Raw genomic sequence first — 14,781 nt, 5'->3', positions numbered from 1 at the left:
GCATGTGCACAGCTGTGACATGGTCAGCCTCTCACCTGCTGCGCTCCCCTCTCGTTGCTCAGCGTCCGGAGCTCGTCTGAGTGAGTGGCACAGACCTCATGCAGCGCAGCCAGGTCCCGCGACAGGTCTGTCCTAAAGTGCTCTGTGGCTTCTGGGAGGTCAGGGACATTCTGCACACACAGGAAAGATTTCAAACCCTTTGAACACTGCCAATGTATACCAGTGCCCACATTGGTATTTTTTTTCTTATTTTAATGTCATTTCTTCTGTACAACTAAATCTGAAGGTCATGTATAAACATGAACAAAACATTCCTTAAAAATCCTGAAGTTATTTGAACTATGTGCATTTTTTTGTTTTTGACGCAGTGTTACACTTGAGCATACAAGATGAAGCCTTAGCTTTTAGCTGCAAAAACAATGAATGCTCTGGCTGAATTCAAGGATGTTATTTTAGATCGACCTGGTCAGGATTATGAAAACAACGACCTCCAGCAAGCAGTTTGGGGTCATTTTTCACAGGGCTGACAGAAGAATAAGAGACTTCTGGCAATTTGATCCAAAGCAAAGAATGTTCAACTCACTCCCAACTCATCCAGAAACATGATCATCCTATGTTTGTTGTTTTTGATGAAAGGGTTCACACCCTCCATATAGGGCTCCTGTTTGAGGATAGAAAGAAACATTTGTTTAATGAGTCTATCATAACTCACAGCCGATTTAACAAATACCAACGCATGTACTGCCACTGTCAAAATAATACTTCTCCTGCATGCTATTGTTTCAAGAACATTATCCGTACCTTAGCACCGAATTCAACAAGGTTGGCCAGGTTCTGGACAGACTTAGCCACCAGTGTGAGGGTCCTGCCTGCTGCTGAAGATGGAGGGTCTGCGAGAACAGTTGTGGAGCAAAATACACGCTGTAACGTGTCGCATGAAAATTAGGAATTGTTTTTGTGTGCTTTTTAAATAGATGCTTACCCGCAATGATGTTGAACAATCTTGGGTTGAGAATGGCAGGACAGATCAGTCTTAGAAAGACAAAGCCACTGGAGGAAGAATTGATTAGTTAGAATGAATCAGAACAAACACAAATTAACATAACTAAGTTGTATAGACAAGATAAATATGCTGACAGATTGTTCACTCTGTCCAACATTGATTGCTTTGGTGTTTTACCTTACAACTCTTGTCCGCATGGTGGTGTTGGTGGGCCATTTCTGCTGCACAGACTTTTGCAAACAGCCATAGATGAACCTCAATGTCCTGGATTATATCACAGAGATGTTTATTTGAGTTTATAGAGTTTGAATAGCCTGTTTAATCGACCCCCCCCCCCACAAAGCAGGACAATACTCTGCACAAATATAAGTGTGTTGGTTCTTACGGTGGTAGGATCTCAGCAGCCATGAAGATCTTCTCCACCAGTTCAGACAGGATGTTGAGCAGATGAGCAAGATTCAGGTTCACATCCTCATTCTTTTCCAGTTTGGAGGGGTTCAGCTTGGAGCGAGCAAAGATAAGGAGAGTCAAATACAGGGATGGAGACAGGAAAAAAGGATTGGATCGTTGTGTGTAAGAGATAAAAACCCGTTGTAGGCCTTTACCTCGCAGGACTGTTTGCTCTCCATGATCTTGAGGATTGTGTCTTTGAGAGCGTGGTGGACAAAGGGTGTGGCTGTGGCCTTCATGTACTGCTCCATCAGTGTGCTGGCCAGTGTCGTCGCTCTGAACAATGTTGTGGCCTCATCTGGTTTTAATGGACAAGCAAGGAAGGTTAGAAGTATATGGGCACAGATTTTTGAGCTGAAGCAACTCAACAGACAAACCGAAACAAGAAGCTGAACACTGCTAAAGACTCGAAAATGAATAATTTAAATCAACATGTATATATTGTGGGTTTCTGAGGTAAAAGCTGAGTCAACCCAGCAATTAAGCAAAGCTTTGCTGTTTCTTACCCTCCATGTTAATCTCTCTGTCATTGAGTGTCCTGAGTAGAGGGGCTTCAGCCTTCTCGTGTCTGAAGATCCGCAGTAGTAGGCTCGCCAATAAGGTGCGGTCCTGACCACACACGTGGGCCAGAGCGTAGATGACATGAAACTCTTTCTGCAAGATCATCTAAAGAGAACAGACAACAGTGATATAATTAAATGAATATTAGAGTATCACAGTTAAAACCACTTTTCTGTGGGACAGACCTCTTTGAACTCGCTGTACTCCTCTTCGGGCATGATCTTCTCCATGGAATATCGGGCACGTACACGTAAGGAGCCTGGCTCGATGCCCTTCAGAGGCACGTGGGAGCTGAGAGGGAACCACTCATCAATCATCTGGCCCTTTTGCAGACGGTTCAACTGGCAACGCATGAACACTGAGAGGGAGAGATTGAGCAGGGAGGTAGACAGATGTGAGTTGTGTCACAAAACAAAAAGACATAAGGTAAATGCACAGACTTCTAGTGGTAAAAATCTACAGAGGTACTTACAGATGTCACTTTCTTTGCTCTTTTTTGTTTTGTTGCTTAGGCTGATTTCAAATCTGTTGATTTCACTTGACAAGTCACTGAAACAACAGATAATACACTTTGTAATTCTGTAAACAAGTAGAGAAAATTTAAGTGAGGAGGACAAAATAGAGAGGGAGAAAGAAGAGTGCAAAAATGGATCCAGACAGACTCACTCAAAGATGAACTCCTCAGTGAAGACGGGGTTCTGCCCGTCCCTGTGGTGCGTCTTAGCCACTTGGACACTGTTCAGGTAGATGTTGCAGTAGGGGCTGTTGAAATACTTCACTGGCAGTTTGTGGGCCTCCTCCACATACAGCACCAGGCTGCTCACCTGAGAGAGAAAAAAAAACATTAGCACATAAACAACACATATTAAAAGATGTGTTTCAGTGAGTCATGGAAGCTCATGTTAAACAACAACCATATTTCCTCTCAGACTTTTCAATCATATATTGAAAACATTTAAGGAACAGAACACTACTAAGAAGGACAGCATGGGGTTGTTTTTTAAAACCACACTTGCTTTCTTCTACAGCATTTTCTGACCATTACCACCCACTCCTGCAGAGATTCTGAGTATTCCTGTTTACAACACTTATAACACCTGTCACGTCCCACTGAGAAAATAAAGACGGCTAAGCAGGGTGCAAAATTAACTTTTTCATCCAAATAGCGAGTCAGTGTTCAAATTTTACCAGCCACTGAATACATTATCAGAATTTGGCTAGTGTCTGGTGCTAATGCTGTGCCCTTCACTTATGCTGCATTATTTAATACTGGGATTATTGATGTGTATTCCCTCTCAAGTCAGAACAACGCAGAAGGTTGGAGAAAATTTTGGTACACACGTAGCCAACTCGACATTATATGATGCTGAAAATTGGTGGTCGAAAGTAAACATCGGATTGATGGTAAGAAACTTTGACTAAAGTCATGTATTGTATAGTCATTGTATCGTTTCCTTAGCTCTTCCTTGTCACTCAAACATAAGAAACAGCTGTCAACGTGTTGCTTAAATGCTCTAAGCGTTAAAGCGCAAAACAATGTATTTTTGGCGTCCGTGTTTCTCTCACATGTAACATGACGCACTTGAACACACCGAAGTTGGAAGAACAACATCCCAGTTGGGGAAATGGGACAAGTTTGGGGGTGTAATTATGCAGTAATTACACCCCCAATTAATTACACCAAGCCAGCCAGGATAAAAGATTATTTATGTGTCTGTATTTTTAATTTATGCACACACTGTTTCAGATATTGATCTTGGGACCCCTCACAAATTAATAAAAGTCTTTTTAATCATGTGGCCACCCTGTCACACTTCTGCTCACTTTTAATTAATTATATACTTCAAATTTTGATTTTAAAAGCACTCACTGCTCGTGGTCTGACACCTGATGGATAAATACCTTTCTACATGGCTTGTTGATTATCAGCTGCTTTAATTTGTCTGCAATAACACACACCCACTGATGATGCACGCACCTGTCTAAGCCTCTTATTGGAGGTCGGCTGAGTGGTTTTCCTTAAGTTACTGCAGAAAGTTTGAAGGCATTTCATCCAGTCCTGTAAAAAAAGAATAATGTCAGAACATTTGGAAAACACAGTTGCTATGTTTTCGTTTTATAAATGATGCACTGAGCAGTTCACAGAGTTGCAAGTCGTTTTGGAGACAGAGCACACAGTTAAAGTTTTCTGGACTCAATCTGGAAAGCACAGCTGTGCGAGTGCATAGGACAGTTAGAAGTGACAGGGGTGTGCTGACTCTTATTACCTGTGCCTGCTCTGGGACCTCCCCCGCAAAGTAGAATATGTACTGTTCCTCGCTAAAGTGCTGGACAACAATCTGGAAACAGTTTGGCCTGAAAAAGTAAATAGAAGAGAACATTTTTACATTACTTTGTACTGTAATTTACATTATTTCAAAGAAAACCTTCAGAGCTGATCGACAGCACTTCCTGCCAACTTTACCAAATTACACCAAGAACAATGATTTCACATCTCACCTGCCAAACAGACTGTCATGCACACCATACACGGAGCACACGCTTAGGTCGATCAGCCCTTTGGGTTTGGTGGCTCTCTTCTCGCTCTCAAAGTAGATGAGCTGGGCGTCGTTCCCCTCCAGGATGAAGTAAAGGTTCTTCCATCGTTTGCCTTTGCCTGAAGGTGAGAGGAACCAATGAAAGGTCTAACTGATCTGATCACTGATCTAATCTTGAAGACTAAGATGATATTAATCAAACATGTTACATACCTTTGTTGAACAGGAGGTAGCCTTTCTTGACAATGTTTTTGTAGAAAGCATCTTTTGTTTTCCGTCTGATAGTGTTATAAATTTCTCTCCCATCCACTGTGTCAGAAAGAACCTGTTCCTGGTGCTACAGTAAATACAGAAACAAATCAAGCTATCACACAGCTATAAAAAGGCAAAATCAATTCCATTGAGCACCAACTTACGTTACAAAAAAAATTATAAATGAAGTATTATATCTGTTGCCCCAGAGAAATGTCTGAGATGTTTAAGAAAATGAAAAGCAAGAAAGTGTCTGATGCAAAAAAATTTTTTTGTGAATAGTATTACAGTTCATTTTTTTCCAGCTTTTCATCTTTGTGAACAATGACATTGTTATTTGAATACTTTGCACGGCAGTAAGGCTAAGAGCTATTTGAGCATTTGAAGTCAAACAGTATCAAACCCCTTAAATTGTAAAATATCATCCATTTAAGTCCAAAATATTACTTCCATCAGACTCATTAATGACAGTACAATTTTGTACCTACCTGCACTGAAACTGGCTCCTTCAGGTTGTAGCCCTCGACAATCTGCTCTTTCTTGTAATGGTCGATAATGTCATCAACGCTGCCAGAGAGAGAGCAAACAAGATGCAGCACATCAGTAACTGCAAGTCAAAATACACAATGGAGGCTAGCTCCATCTTTAAAAATGTTTTATTTTATTTTGATGCAACGGCTGCCGAACATACCTGTTGTAGTACCTCCCCCCCATCATGTACTGATTGTTGGGGGTGGGGGAGATCTTAAACCTTTGGATGTTTTCATTGGTGCGAAAAAAGAGGGAATAATCCCCAGGTGTGTTGTCTGATGGTCGGACTAGAAAACTGCACACCTGGCCAACTAGCAAATGAGAGGGAGCAAGAAGAAAGACGGAGGTTTTAGTGCATGCTCAGCATTATATTTTGATAAATGGACTTTGATGTTCACAACTTATTTTTCTGACAAAAGAATGCCTGATCATGTCACAAGTGATTAATAACTTTCGCCTAATGAAAGGCAAAGAGGAATGTACCTGTCATCAGCAGGTTGTAGGCCTCTTGCTTGGTGATCTTTCCGTGATACCAGCTGTTTAGGAGATTGGAAGCAAGCAAAAGAAGATGGAGGTGCAGACAATAAAATTAGCTCAATCAACAAAATGTGAAACCTAATCCAACAACACCATCTCTCAAAACAGAAATAATAAATGAGTGAATATCTGAATAAAATGACTATGTGGTGTTTGCTAAATCAATTGCTAGCGTCTACAAACATATCAAATGTGTGCATTGTTAAGACAAAGGACAGCAGCAATGTGACCATAATTTTATTTATAACTTCTATCCTCTCACAGGGGCCCGTGGGCAGCTTGCATGCTCAAGGTCTTTTTTTAAGTTGAGTCACTAACTTAAAACTTAAAGACTTGAAGGACATGATAGGTGAGGAGAGAATAATGACTCATACACTGCAATACACAATGTGTTGTCATGCTATTCTGTTTGTTAAATCGAATAAAGAATATAATTTCCCTCTCAAGGACAAACCAACCTAGGTCGTGTGAATGGAGGCTAAACATCAGGGTGGATCATCCTGTAATGATATCTTGTCTACCACTTTTTATAAATTAAATTGTGTGATAGGTTACTGCATCATAGAGAAACATTATTAATAAGAAAAGTATGCATGCAGACTTTTACATCCTGCTTTGAAATGTTCCCATTAATCAAATATTGGACACTAACGTTTCCACCAAGCAGTCCATTAAAGTTCAGTTCAGTTCATTACACATTACAGCAGATATATTTACATTTCCATCAACAAAAGTTTTGAATAGTACCAAAAAAGCCATCCTGTGTTTTCAGTACACGTCAGTTGAGGTACCTAGCAAACTAAACTGATACGAAAAGGTAGAGTAACCCCTAATCCTAACCCTACTGTACTGTCTGCAGTGGAAATGTGAAACAGATCTAGGGATAGGGTATATTCATTGAGGGTTATATACGAGTTTTCAAGGGTACTATAGTGAAGGGATTTTGGTTCTGTAAAGCAAGTTCTGTAAATTACAACTTACACTTTTCCCTCATGTGGATCCTCTTCCCGTCCCTGAAAAATATCAGAAACAGAAATCTGTCAAGACACCAACTCTAATGATCCAATAACTGCAAAAATGGGGATGTCTATAGACTACTGTATATTGATACACTTTCTCACAAGTTTACTGTAAAGATGTCCAAAATAATTTTGACTTTATTCCATACAACTTTCAAAAGAATATATAGTATATCACTTACCACCTCCTCCACCAGATCCTCCACAATGAGGCCCTGCTCCTCTGTGCGAACGTTGGTCACCCACATCCAGCCATCATCCAGTTCATTGTGAACAATAAACATGTCCCCTTTCAGGAAGCTGAAGATATACGCACAATGGACATTAAGATAACAGGATAATATTAAGACAGTATGTCTACAACACAATTGCTCTGTGAAGGCATTGTCATCTTGATAATATGAAGGAAATCTTGCCGTCAACGGATCTATGATTTCAATTTTCCAGCTGAAGAATCTGTCATGTGTCTATTTATTTTGTTTCTATTGCAATACCAAAGCACTGCCAGCAGGTGTCCCTCTGACTCATAACATTTGAGGTGAATATTACATGTCTATCTTCCTTAGTTAAGCCTGTGGCTCGCTGGCAGACTCGGGGTTGAGGCTGACTTCAGACAGATGTTTATCAGATTTGGGAAATCAGGAAGAGCTGGGATCATCAGTAACTGTGCCTACTGCAGCTTAATGACACAGACAAGACTGTTTTTCATTAACAAGTCAGATGATGTGCTTTCCAGGCTGCTGTGAGGGGAAGAGCTTGCCTGTGACATGCCAAAGAAATCAAAGGGAAACTAGGCTTCTCCTTGGAAGCAACACAGTCAAATGCTATATTTTCAAGTCGAGGAAATCATCAGTGCTCGTCTGTGTCGCAAGGATTATGCATCATTCTTCTGAGAGTACTTTTAAGAATGCAACTAGTGGGATATGAAGGCGTGATTCTATAGGTATAAGACAAGAAAAGCCTATTTTTACAGATATATACAAATACTCACCTGATCTCATCAGTATCTGGCACTTTGGTGTATGGAAGTATGGCCCTGACTCTCCTCCTGTCTTCTACAGGCTGTGGAAACATTCACACCCAAGAATATAACTCTCACTCGTAACATTGACCTTCCAAAATCACATCCATGTTAAATCCCCCTATTATTAAAAAAAAAATGAAGTACTGTACTATACCTCCCTCTGGGAGCTACCACACTCAGCTTAAAAAATGGTAATTAGCATTAGGTTGAGCTTTGCCTTACACTGAATTCTGTCCGAATACAATAGAAAAATGTGAAAACCAAGACTTGAAAAATACTCTGTAAAGGAAATCAAGGTTTACTTCAAGTTTACTCAAAAAGGAATATTTTTCCACTCATCTTTCAACCATGAAATATTTCATCAGGCTTAAGTATTTTTACTGAACAACATTTCTGGAGATAAGGTTCAATTTGGCATACCTTACTGATAACTATCAGAGTATTTGCATGCATTAGGCATATTTTAAAGGCTTAAGATTCAGTTTTGCTAGATCTCAAAGGACAGTTCTTCTCTATTCTATTTAAAACGGAATAAGAGACGCTTAATCTGCTTTGTCATGGTGATTCATTCCTGAAAACAAGAACTTCATAATCATAATATACAGATGTCTATTTTCAAAAAAGCAAACCACATTAATGACATGCCACATGCTGTCACAACCCAGTCAAGCCAACAGAAATGCCTAAACAAAATGTTTCTTATATAATGTATAGTCTTTAAAATTAAGCAGAATATGTTATATTACACAATTTCCATTGTGAGACCATTATCCTTCTGGGAGTACCTCATATTTAGACAAGGTGTATTTCACAAAGCTTACTTTGAAAGACAACTACAAGGGGAAATGTGCAAATATCATTTAATTGCATAGCACAACAAGCAATGGAAAGAGTTGAGAATACCTCTGGGGGGGCCACTGGTGATAGAAGTTTCTCTCCTTTTAGCAGGCAAGACACATAGCTGTAGTAACCAATAAGGTCTGATAGAGAAGAGAAACGCCGCCCACCGATGTAATAGTCCCCACACATGGCGATTATCCTGTTAAGAGAACACGCAACAATGATAAAAACAACACAGTTACTTTAAATACAAGTTAATTGTTGTGTAGTTAAGTTAAGTAATGTAAGACTAAAGTATACCATCACCCTTAAATGTTAGAAAATATTAAATGTCTACTAGGGTTGTAAAGGTACAGGTATGCGTCACGGTGAGTTTCATGCACTCATGTGAAAAATGCTTTACAGTATGTGAGTGGAAAAACGTTGAACATGATAATGCATATTAGAAGGCATCACCCAGATGTGCCAGTCAGTAACAAGTCAAACAACATATCCCTGCTGTTTTTTAAGCAGCCTCTAGATGTGACAGTAGACAAGGCCAAAGACGTTAGATCCATATCGCCTTTTGTTTGATCATAGTTTACTGCTTGATGAATTATAGGACAAGGGAGGAAACTTGGTGGAACAAACTGTAACTTACAAACTTTATGTTTAAAATACATGAAAATAAATGTAGCATTATGCACTTGAGATTGTTGTTGCTTTTTTCCCCATTGTATCGGACTAATACCCCAAAAACAAAGTACTGAACAGTGACTTCTGTGTACCGCTACACCCCTAACATCTACATTATCTAAGGAGGATTTCAGATATTGTGATGAAGAGAGAGATTGATGGTGCCCTGTTGAATCCAACTATTATGACTATGATATCTGTAATTTGAGACTTGGGTATATACCTGTTAATCACTACAGTGATGACAATGGTATAATAAAAGTACTGCTCTGAACCATATCCAGTTGCAGAGCCACTAATCCTAATTCTCTGCTCATCAGTTAAGTGGATCTCTAATTGAGGGTTTATAATAAATCCATGTGTGCTTTTACTCATTTGCTGCATACGCAATCTAAGGACATCAGCCTTTTGAAGTGTAGGTGGCACGCAATTAACCTTATGTTAATAATTCCCGTACAGAAGGGCTCCTTTCTTTAAGCATCAATGACATCACAGGTCCACACTAAACTAATGTGAGTGAAGGAGATGATGTCACTGTTGCATTTACATTTCCTAGAAAATACATTCCTCAGAGCACAAACCTTTTGCTCTGTCAGTTGCAAAATTTGCACAAGCAGGTCACACATACACAGTAAAGTAGAAAATACTATAAAATGCATACTTAGAGAAAATTAGCTTAAGAAAGAGATATACTTGTTTTTTTTGTGCAATGTGTGAGACCAACATTGGCACAATAGCCTGGACATTTATCTGCTGATGGACAGACTTTTATCACACACCCACATCGTGTCTTCAAGTACTCAAAGTTGGTATTTAATACACACCATGGAAGGCTGAAACTTGGGTGCTGCTTTTCAATGCCAAATTTGTTCTTAGTAGCCTGCTTGTTGATCTCTTGTTCCAATGAATACTTTATCACAATCCTATCTTCAAATAAGCTAAAAAAGGTTGTTGTTTTTTTTCAGTAGAGGATGTCAGGCCATTTGACCTTGATCTAAAAGAGCATATTTTCACCTTTCATGAGAGTTAAAGTATCCTCATACTTAAAATAACATATCCGTTGAGGGGGACTACAGATTGTGGTGTCTTGTTTTATTGACTGTAAGGTTGTAAAATACCCATAAGTATTGCTGCTAGAAAAGTGGGCTGTCATCTTACTTTTACTTCAGGTCCGCCCACACACACACACACACACACACACACACACACACACACACACACACACACACACACACACACACACACACACACACACACACACACACACACACACACACACACACACACACACACACACACACACACACACACACACACACACACACACACACACACACTGTGTGAAAGAAAAGTCTGCTGCATCACAAGCACACAGAAAAACACACATGCACACACAGAGTCATGGGTTTCAGCAGGCATCTAAGCGTGCAACTTGATATGCGTTACAAAAAAACACTGTTCCCAAACTTTGCAGTGTCTATTTGAATAACTAACACAAATAGACTGAAATAGTCTGTAATGGCCTGACGGGCCACCGGAAGCCAACATAGAGAGAGAAACAAACCTAAACATTTTCACTTCAGTATCGTCTCATCTCTGAGGTTGATCTTTCACGACAGTGCCCACTGCCCTTTTGGTTAGTAGTTAACAGATCACTCTGGTAGTTTCACTATCCATATCTTCTACTTGATGGTGGCTTTATGTGAGATGCCATATTATGTTCTATTTTTTAATAGAAAATAGAGTTGCAACACTATGTCACAGCAAAAGATTCTTACTAACCTACCCACAAAGCTTGCTTGGTTGCCAAGTGTTTGCAGTACCATGCAAGACAGAATAAGTCTATGTAGCTATGTAGGTACAATTGCTATGGGTAACACAACTGAAGCCTTAAAGACGCTCACAATTCATGGAAATCACTTGTTTGGGACTGTTTTTGTTGCAGGATATGCTGGTCCTATCACTGAGATTAAGTTTTATTTGCTTGTTGCATGTTCTCGGTCTTACCTGAAATGGTTGACCACGTTGGTCATACTGAGGAAAGACAGGACAAAGGAACCGGGCCGGCGGTCACTCTCCCTGATGAGGTAGCTGCCAGGGTTCCGGGCCTGGCGCAGCCGCTCCTCAGCAATGGTTCGGTCTAGCTTGCCATGGTACCACCTTAAAAAAAGAAAAAAGACAGACAGACAAGGACATTAATTTGGAGCTGGATATAAACGAATGGTGCATTAGGCCACTGTATTTGTACACAGATGGCATTTTATAGCAATGACATTTTTTGTCAGTTGTTACGGCCATTGTGCTTTGGATGCGATTGTGCGTGTGTTTACCCTTTTCTCTCCTCCCTGCCTATAGTGAGTGATGGGTCACACCTGATCCCCCTTACAATCTAAGTTTTAACCCAGAGGACAGTGCCAGCAGGCCAGACAGCAGCAGTTGTGCTGTGTGAAGATTGCAATCCTTGTGTGCGTTTATACGTTGAATTGGTAGGTGCTTACTTTTTGGAGGTTGTGTGGTAAACCTTGGTTTGAATTTTGCCTTTAATATCATTTGACTTTGGCTTGTTTTTTCTGTTGTAGGCAGATCGACCCCTTCACTTTTAAAGAAGTTTGTTTTTGTTAGCACAGTTTTGTTTTAAATATAAATAAATAATTTATTTTTGCCCCTTCACTGTTTCCTACTTCCTTTTCCCAGTTTTAAATTTAATCTGCTATTCCCCTCACCCCCTGGCCATTTTGGGGATATAACATAATGGGGGGCTCGTCCGGGATTGTACAACCGGACCAAGACCAGGGTAACTGTTTATTAACTGGTTTACATTTGTGTTGAGCAGTGAATGTACCATAAATAAGACTGCTTGATTGACTGAATTTAAAATGTTTACACAATAAAAGGTTTTGTATATCTAAAAATAAAAGTATAATTGCTCTCTTACAACTATAATACACATAATACTTTAAAGACACAGTGCCTCTCATCAAAACATCTCTCTAATGACAGCGAACAACACTGAGTTCCTCACAGCCCTGTTTGATTGCAATCATTAACCATAATATGACAGCATTGCAAAACTCGAATAATAAACATCACAACAAACAACCACCTTCACCAGGTTATCTAATGTTGTGTGTTATACTTCATTACTTCCCATTTTAACCTTGAAGCCACAATGCTTCTTTTCATTTTCAGATCACTTCTGTTAACTTAGGGAAAATAAGTAAATAAGTTATGATCAATCATTAATTAATTCATAGACTTGATGATGAAATCGCTATCAGATATGAAGCTTCAACATATTTTACTACCTATTTTTATGACCACCAGCCCACACACACTGAGCAGGTCATGAACTCTCAAACAAACGGAAAGGGGAAGGAAGCTAAAAGCTTATATCCAAAAGCATTTTTTAGTTTCCAGCATGCCATTAAAGACTTGCTGCTTTCTGAATTAACCAGAAGCTTTAGGAACAACACTGGTTAAAATTTCAGCAGAAGAGGCTGAACTTGACTGGGCCTTGCCAGCTGGGGTAAAAAATTAACACGCTTTTCCAAATTTAGGCCACTGGTGCCTCTCAGAACAGAGGGCAGTGGCTGGAAAAACATCCAGCGGTGAGAAGATGAATGAGGCACTGCAGCAGTTCTTTCACAGGAGACCTAAAGGACTCCCATCTGGTTTTAGGTGAGCAGAGGTCTCTACTTGTAAAGAAAACGTGATTAAGTCTGCTATGATGGAGTGAGCTGGAGAAGGCTTGCCGAAGAGGAGAGGGTGAGTTAAGTGTCCAGGAGGGGGCTTTGAGGGGGATTTGGGTGATAAGAGATCTGAAGAGGGCAATTGAGGGCAGCGAGAGAGTAGGGCCAAGCAGCATTTAAGGGGCTGGGGAAGCTGGGGGAAATAACACTTACGGGGAATAGAGGTAGTCAAGAGAGAAAGATAGATTGATAACTGCAAAAGAGGAAAGGCAGAAAGCAGAGCCGGACACACACTCCAACAAACCAAAATGGCTAGGTTCCAATTAATACAGCAGAATATGATTAAGCTGTATAAGTAAGTAGTTTATGCCTCCCAACAACACATACAGACACACCACCCATAATACCCTGTATACAATGACATTAAAGCCAAATAAAAGACATTTGGGGTACTCAAACTGTAACCAATCCTGAACTACACCAAGAAGACCCTAGGTCTCAGAACCAACATGTGAACCACAACATCAACAAAAACATTCAACGGTCAACAGTGGCCACAATACAACACGAAAGACAATGTAAGGGCCACATTTCTTTACATTGCTTTAAGCCATTTAAACCAACAAGTAAACACTGCATGGATTGTGATGGACAGGAAGGTGCTGGTTTCTAATGCGGGCGTCTTCTCTCTGTCATGGTTTTATGTCTGCTCTGTTTACCAACTACAAAACAACCTCTGACCCACTAGCATCAATTTCAGACATTTTAGACAACTGTGTGGTGTATTTAACAAGCAACAACTTGTTCTTAGATCACCTATAAATACTCGAAAGAAAAAACCCTCATAAAAACAACTATTAACCATGTGCTGAACTTTAATCTCAGTAGTTATCCATACACACCTATACACGTTGCCCTATTTATGTGATGGTGCAGCAACCAGCGCAGGCAGCCCTCAGACATCTGTGACGCAACTTCTCACACACGCACATGTAATACTTCGAGTAAATGTACAGAAATAAGGTAATAATGATTAAAATGTAAATAAACTTTTTAAATTAAATACTCTTCAGCCAGTAGATGGGTTTAAATAAAAAAAAAAAGGTATAGCTTTTGTTTTGGTAAGAGCAGGAATGCCAGTAACGCAATCTGCTTTGAGCTATAAATTATTAATCTCTTGAGCTGAGTCCAATAAAACAAATGATTTGACTGGCTGAGAATGTATTTATTAATCATCACACTCTCTGATCTATATTAACCTTCACCTTAATACTGTTGCACATACATGAGCCAAAACTAATGAGTGTACTTTGAGACGCTCATAGTCCATGCCCCTCTAGCAAAGCAAACTACAAATTCCATGTTTTTTTAATTATATTTCTTGACACTTTGGCCCTCGTTATTAAGGATGTAGTTTTTTAAAAATCTTTTGTATGAATTTAAATTTTTCAATTCATATCTGAAAATTAAACAATGTATCTGTATTGCTTGTCTTCATTATGCAGCCAAATTGAACCTCCTAGCCTCACTCCAGGAAGGATGTGGCTCAGTCGACTCTTTTGACCAACACTGATATACCTGAAATGTCTTCGGCTAACGTCATGCATGGCTGAGTCAGTGCGTCATGCTGCCAGACAGCCTGCTGTTTAAATTAGGTTGGGGT

General features: G+C 39.8%; 1 protein-coding gene across 2 annotated transcripts in view; it reads right to left on the bottom strand.

The window, feature by feature from the left end:
- LOC311261609 (ras GTPase-activating protein 1-like) overlaps positions 1-14,781 on the bottom strand; it is a 30,346-nt gene that overhangs the window by 3,925 nt on the left and 11,640 nt on the right. For both annotated transcript variants that reach the window (XM_084360399.1, XM_084360400.1), the window contains exons 2-24: positions 11,437-11,589; positions 8,818-8,953; positions 7,882-7,952; positions 7,073-7,190; positions 6,853-6,884; positions 5,818-5,870; positions 5,495-5,645; positions 5,292-5,370; positions 4,765-4,888; positions 4,514-4,670; positions 4,282-4,369; positions 3,993-4,073; positions 2,681-2,838; positions 2,487-2,563; positions 2,200-2,372; positions 1,960-2,119; positions 1,609-1,751; positions 1,389-1,504; positions 1,181-1,267; positions 983-1,050; positions 802-890; positions 584-661; positions 36-170 (exon numbers count right to left, since the gene is read on the bottom strand). In XM_084360399.1, coding sequence (XP_084216525.1) covers positions 36-170; positions 584-661; positions 802-890; positions 983-1,050; positions 1,181-1,267; positions 1,389-1,504; positions 1,609-1,751; positions 1,960-2,119; positions 2,200-2,372; positions 2,487-2,563; positions 2,681-2,838; positions 3,993-4,073; positions 4,282-4,369; positions 4,514-4,670; positions 4,765-4,888; positions 5,292-5,370; positions 5,495-5,645; positions 5,818-5,870; positions 6,853-6,884; positions 7,073-7,190; positions 7,882-7,952; positions 8,818-8,953; positions 11,437-11,589 — 2,527 coding nt within the window. The remainder of the gene's footprint in view (positions 1-35; positions 171-583; positions 662-801; positions 891-982; positions 1,051-1,180; positions 1,268-1,388; positions 1,505-1,608; positions 1,752-1,959; positions 2,120-2,199; positions 2,373-2,486; positions 2,564-2,680; positions 2,839-3,992; positions 4,074-4,281; positions 4,370-4,513; positions 4,671-4,764; positions 4,889-5,291; positions 5,371-5,494; positions 5,646-5,817; positions 5,871-6,852; positions 6,885-7,072; positions 7,191-7,881; positions 7,953-8,817; positions 8,954-11,436; positions 11,590-14,781) is intronic.

Source organism: Pagrus pagrus (assembly GCF_965226575.1).
Source record: "Pagrus pagrus genome assembly, chromosome: 8".
NCBI classification, from domain to species: domain Eukaryota; kingdom Metazoa; phylum Chordata; class Actinopteri; order Spariformes; family Sparidae; genus Pagrus; species Pagrus pagrus.
The sequence above is the reverse complement of the archived record's forward strand: the minus strand, read 5'-3'. Positions and strand labels throughout refer to the sequence as shown.